This window comes from Xenopus laevis, chromosome 1S, assembly GCF_017654675.1.
Source record: "Xenopus laevis strain J_2021 chromosome 1S, Xenopus_laevis_v10.1, whole genome shotgun sequence".
NCBI classification, from domain to species: Eukaryota; Metazoa; Chordata; class Amphibia; order Anura; family Pipidae; genus Xenopus; species Xenopus laevis.
In genome coordinates, this window is record NC_054372.1 from 132,185,864 (window position 1) to 132,192,255 (window position 6,392).

General features: G+C 37.9%; 1 protein-coding gene across 1 annotated transcript; it reads right to left on the bottom strand.

Moving 5' to 3' along the window:
* Positions 1–609: 609 nt before the first annotated feature.
* Positions 610–6,179, bottom strand: LOC108705019 (olfactory receptor 10A2). The gene is made up of 3 exons (XM_041578809.1): positions 6,144–6,179; positions 2,306–2,330; positions 610–1,581 (listed from the first exon to the last, which is right to left on the bottom strand). The coding sequence occupies exons 1-3, from the start codon at positions 6,177–6,179 to the stop codon at positions 644–646; spliced, it is 999 nt and encodes a 332-aa protein (XP_041434743.1). The 3' UTR covers positions 610–643.
* Between the last annotated feature and the right edge of the window lie 213 nt (positions 6,180–6,392).

Sequence of the window (6,392 nt, forward strand, 5' to 3'; positions counted from 1 at the left end):
GGGCTGTGAAGCATAAATTTACAACTAAGTAAAATAAGACAGACTTTTTCTCTGGTGTTTACAGCCCAGATCAGTAGCAAACATCCAGAGATAAGAAACAGGATAAGTAATCTAGATTCTTTTAAACAATATTTTAAGAGTTTAAAAACAGAAAGGCTTATGTTTTGTATGTATGTATTTGTGTATTTATATATCTGTACTTCGTTACACAGCGCTATACAGCTGAACTATAAATTAATAGAACAAATTGGTCATTACAATAACAAATACAAAAAAACAAAGTGCAGTCATTAAGAGCTAAGGGGACGATTTATCAAAATGTGAGATTAGAGCTGACAGTACTATGTTATTTATCTAAGCATATTTTCATTGGGTGAAAGTGAGAGTTCAACATTTGATAAATAGTCTTCTAAAAATCCCATAGGAATGAATAGAAAGTGGGTGCGTTTTACTGTTGTGATCTCTAATTTCACACTGCAGCATTTAACATTTGAAAATAGAAACAAGTATGGATGAATAGGCTTATTAGACACTGTATATGATTCATGAGGTCTGGCATTGACTAAAAACTAATCAAATGCCTAACTAGATGTCTTCCATGTAGTTAAATGCCTTAAAAATGGGTTGCTCAGATTTAACTATTTTATCTATTTTTTATTAGCCTCCTTAGTGCAATTTTAAATTCTGTGTTTCTTAAACTGTATATCAAGGGGTTCAGCATTGGAATAAGCACTGTGTACAGCAAAGACCATATTTTGGGGCTTTCATTGGCTTTATTAGTTCGCAAATATGTTATAGTGGCAGTTCCAAAAAACAAGCTGACTGATGTAAGGTGTGAGCCACACGTAGAAAAGGCTTTGTTACGTCCATGTGCCGTTGGTATTCTAAATACAGTAGTAAGAATATGAACATATGACACTATAATGAGAAGAAATGGCAACTGTATTACAAAAGAGCTATATATTAATATAGTTATCATATTGGCAGATGTATCAGCACAAGCCAATCTCACTACTGGAAGTATATCACAAAAGAAATGATCAATGATATTGGATTCACAGAAAGGTAAGCTGAAGACAAATGAAATTTGGCCCAAGGATAAAAGCATCCCAGCCAACCATGATCCAAATAAAAGCTTTAAGCATTTAGACTTGTTGATAATATTCATATAATGAAGAGGATGGGCGATAGCTACACAACGATCATATGCCATAACGGCAAGAATGAAGCATTCAGTTGTGCCAAGAAAGCAGAAAAAGTAGAGCTGAGTAGCACATCCCAGTAATGAAATATCTTTGTCTTTATGCAAAAAGTCTCTAAGCATCCGTGGAACCGTTACTGAAATATAGGCGATCTCTGTGACAGACAGGCTCCTCAAGAAAAGATACATTGGAGAGTGAAGTCGAGATTCAAATGTCACTGTCATGATTATCATTGCGTTACCCATTAATGTGCAAATATAAATTAACAAGAAAATCCCAAATAGAAATGGCTGCAGATCAGATGAAAGTCCAAGGAGAGTAAATATAATTTCAGTGTTGTTTCTTTTAGGAGTGAGCATTGTGCTAAATATTTGAATATCTGAAAATGGTTACATACAGTCAATGTATAAAGAAGTTAAAAAGTTATAAAAAAGTTCTTTTAATATGCATGTACTTTTAAAGCAAAGCACAACTCCAAATTCCACATCACTAGAAACATTTTCTAGATGCAGAATCCTGATACTTGTGTGTTACTTCATTTGGATTCATTCAGGTTCCCAAATAAAGCCCATTTCCTTTAATGTTGTCGTCAAAGTTCAGATGAAGTCATATTGGAATGAGAATTTCTGTTATATGAGAATTTTGTAAATAAAGTGAATGACAATTTGTAAACTACCACCAGTGGAAATGCTACACAATTGATAAACAGGAACCTAAGGGGGTTATTTACTAAAGTCTGGTCGGGCTTTTTGGTGCAAAACTTGAATCTTCCGGGATTAATTAAAATCCAATGCTGCAAAAAGTCTGTGTATAAGTCAATGGTCCCTATCCTATTTGGACGTTTCTCTGGTCTGCGCTGGAATAAGCCTTGAATTCCGACTATTTCAAGTAAAAAAAAAAAGTATGATTCAGGAAAAACTTCTCTGATTCGATTAAATTGTGCTTTTTTTCATAACAAATAAGGTCAAATCATGAATTCTAGTTTGGTCTCACTTTTTTAATTTAAAAAATCAGAAAAATTTGGATTTTGCTAAATAATTAATTAGTCACAGCAATTCAGCCTGTGGAGATCTATTAAGTGAATACATTTAATCAAAGCCTACCTGCTTCCTTTTTCTTAATAAACAGCTGTGAAGTGAAATATTAGGGAAATATGAATCTCAGGCATGAATTTAAGTTTATCTCAAGTATATCTGATGCAGAGTGGTTGTCAAATAGTTGTATGCTTTCTTTACTAAGCTAACAACATCATTTGCCTAACACTGCTTACAAATTATATTTGGAATTGGTATTGACGATTCAAGGACAAACATTACTAGCATATCCAAAGATACAGAAGAGGGCTGTTGTGAAAAACTGAGCAGCATTTTATTAAGAAACTTGCTGTAGTCTCTGTAGACTGACTTCTCTGGGATTTGATAATAAGCAGATTTATATTTAGTTTCCAACCAAACTAAACATTATTTGTTATAATACTCATATTCAATGTTTTCCCCTAAACTGATAGACTTGCTTGCATTCAATTCCCATAGCACCAAACAAAGAAATTGTGGCATAGAAAATGTGGTAAAATACACTTCCACTTTGAAGACCTTTAGTAAACTAGCCCTTATATCTGTTCAACTATTAGGGGGTTATTTACAAAAGTCCTTTTTTTCTGGTTGGAGTTTTAAAGGGGAAAACACAATTTTTGTGGGAAATAAAAACTCTTTTCATGATTTATTAAACCCAGAGGCTGCTAAAAGTCCGAATAAAAAAATACTCCATCTCAAAACTGCCGAGGTTATGTAGATTTCAATGCAGATATCATGATCTGCGCTGTTTTTGTACGAGAATCTGAAAACATTGTGGTTTACGAGCGATAATCCGAAAAAGTCTGAGTTTTCGGGTGTCAAATCTGAAAAAATTGTACAGTTTGGATTGTATCATGATTTTATCAAGGCTTTTCCCGCACTAGATTTTTTCCGAGTTCATTTATTGATCAATAGGGTAAAAATGTGGATGGGAGTTTGGTCAAAGTGATTTAAATAAAATAATGAGAAAAATTCGGATTTTAGTAAATAACCCCCTTACTGTCCCATTGGGGGAACATAAACAAGGATAAACGGAAACTGAATTTAAGTCTGAATTCACCTTAATTAAACAAAATAACAAACAATGGTAGCTATATTGTAGCTATAAAACTGTACAGCTCAGGTAGATGAAATCAACAGGTATTTCTATTATGAAACAATCACCCTGAAAGCTATAAAACTCTATATGGCTGATTTACAATAACAATTGTGGTGATGCATAAGTAGCACAGTACTATGCTACTACAGTGTAAGGCATTCTAACTAGAGTTACTGTGGAACTACAACCTCCAGGATGAAAACTGCATATTTAGTGCAGATTTGGTAATATACCTCTGCAGGACTGAGGTTGATGTATGTATAGCTCACCAGAGAAATCCCATCTGCAGGGACATCGGCAATTCAACACGGGTAGAGGACAATTCACTACCTAACAAAACAGTCGCAAGCGTTCGTTCGCACCCTATCGACAGCCCACTTTTCGCTCTGGCAAACGGTCGTAAGCGTAAGAGTGTTAGCGAAGTTTCTCTAGCCAGAAATGAACGCTAGTGAAAATTCCCTATGAAATGCTTGCGCTGCCAATGTAACACTAGTGAAAGAGAGGCAACTTTGCATTTAGTGAATTAGCATAGTGGTAACGAATTTGCACCTAGTGAAGTGGTGCAGAGTGTGGCGAATCGGTCGCTGGCGAAAATTCGCTCTTTAGAGAATTTGCCCCACTGCTGGAATGGAAAAGGGATCTCCAAGGATGCCATCCTTTATATGCACAGTCTGTCAGGCCTCACTGTACGTAGGTACACTGTTCATTAGAAGAAATACCTAAGTGAAAATAGCAAAATGCTTTAAAGTCAGTGATGGTGGGTGAGGCTAATTAGAATAGTAGATCACATAGCATTCTATCCTCCTTTTTCATCCTGATTCAAGAACTGGATGAAACCACAGAACAAAATCATCCAGTGAATTTGGGAATGTGCCTATAATTTAAGGATGCTGTCATTTAGACATTGAAAGTTAAGGTCACACTGTGGTAGCTGGCACAAAATCAATTTAATGGGGAAGGAAACCTAGTCAGCGCAAACCCCCCACCCCCCCTCCCGTTTGTTGCCCACCCCCCCTCCTCCCCCTTGGCCTACCCGTCCCACTGGGCAAATGCCCCTAACTTGTTACTTACCCGTCTGCGCAGGTCCAGTCCAGGGAGTTCACCGACGACATCTTCTTCCACGCGATCTTCTTCCTGCTGTGAACGGCGTTTTGGCGCATGCGCAGTAGGATCATTTCGCCGGTACAGATCTACTGCACATGGGCCAAAAGTCACGCGCATGCGCAGTAGATCGTACCGGTGAAATGATCCTACTGCGCATGCGCCGTTCACAGCAGGAAGAAGATCGTGTGGAAGAAGATGTCGTCTGTGAACTCCCTGGACTGGACCTGCGCAGAAGGGTAAGTAACAAGTTAGGGGCATTTGCCCAGCGGGACGGGTAGGCCAGGGGGGAGGGTGGGCAACAAACGGGAGGGGGGGTGGGGGGTTTGCGCCGACTAGGTTTCCTTCCCCTTTAAGGGACTTTGCAGTGGAGAAGATTTTACTGTATGTTGCTGCATTCATTCTATATTCTACCCTCTCAGGCCTTCCAGAACCTACTGCAGAAAAGCCTCCCCACAGCACAATGCTGTCAGCAGCAAGTTTTACAAGAGGAATTGTGCTTATGAAAATGTGTAGTGAATGGCTAACACCAAACATGGCGAATGACAAAAAAATACTGTAGGTGAGAAATCCTGTGAGATTTCTTTGCAACTCTTCCATAAATCTGAAATTCATAATGCCATAGTCTTCCCAATATCAGCCACTGAGGATTGTAATTAGAGATGAGTAAATTTTTTCGCAGTGTTTCGCTGCGAAAATGATGCCCATAGACTTGAATGGGAGAAAAAAATGTTGTGTGTCAAAAAAAAATTTCGATCATATTCTTTAAAGCATTTTGGCGAATTTTCGCAGGTGCCGAATTTTTGGCAAACTGAAGGGTTAAATTTGCTACATCCCTAACCTTTGCAGAGTTGTTTGAGGTCTCGTGGTGGCCTCCCTAACTAGCCTTCTCTTGCACAGTCACTTTTGGTGGATGGCCTGCTTTTGGCAGATTTACAGCTGCACCATACTCTAAGGGGGTATTTGCTTAAATCTGAAAATTGTGGTGACCAAGTAATTACTATATATAATGCCATGCAGGGCCTTTACACAAAAGTATTTTGTGTTTAAAGGAGGTATATTGTCCCTTTAATCTACAGCTCTAAGAATCAAACATCAAGCCATCTTAGATGAATAATAACTTTTCATCGCTGATAATAGAAATAATTATACCCATAAATTTCTAGTGTAGCTGGCCAGCCTTATTAACAAGCTAAATAATGATGTGTTTTAGTTTACTAATTGGACTACTGGGATAATGGGGCAGTAATTATATACCTTTAAGAGAGAAATCAGAAAGCCTGTAGGGCTTATTTCTCGGCACAGCAGACAGCAATTTACACATTCCATGCTGATTGGGATGTGTGGTAAGTTGGGTCACTTGTTTGGCCCTTCAAGGGTAGACAGAATAAGGTCTTAAGTGAAATTTTGGGGTATTATGTTACTTCATACTGATTTTTTCAGTGTATTTTGAGGAAGGGGCACTTGAATATTGTGTGTTTGGATCCCATTCTCCCATGACCTATCCTGCCTTAGTGATGGTTTAAATAAAATGGATAGCAGTGAATTGCTTTAAGGGCTGAACTCCACGGCACTATATATACGACTGTTGGATGTGAACGCCGCACGCTGCGTCTTCATGCCATTTCTTGATCAGTCCCATTATATTCTGCATGTCCGACACGTCACATGCGTGTCATCTCTGTGCGACGAATCGTTCCTCATCGTGCCTTGAAGCTCAGTACTAAATGTTAGCCACCAGCATACCTTTCATTTTTTCCAAAAAGCAGGTGTTTTGCATTAACTCAGGGCTTAAAAATAATATTAATATCCTGACCATTATTTTAATGATTTGTTTGGCTGGAAAAAAACTTCAGAAGCTGGAATATATTGCGAATGTTTTCCTGATACCTCCGATTAAACAATTAATTAAAACAT

Coding starts and splice junctions, on each gene's coding strand:
- LOC108705019 (XM_041578809.1), bottom strand. CDS start 6,179: ATGAGGAACGATTCGTCGCACAGAGATGACACGCAT. Junction 2,331..6,143: donor CGCACAGAGATGACACGCAT/GTGACGTGTCGG, acceptor TTCACTTCACAG/CTGTTTATTAAGAAAAAGGA. Junction 1,582..2,305: donor TATTAAGAAAAAGGAAGCAG/GTAGGCTTTGAT, acceptor AACCATTTTCAG/ATATTCAAATATTTAGCACA.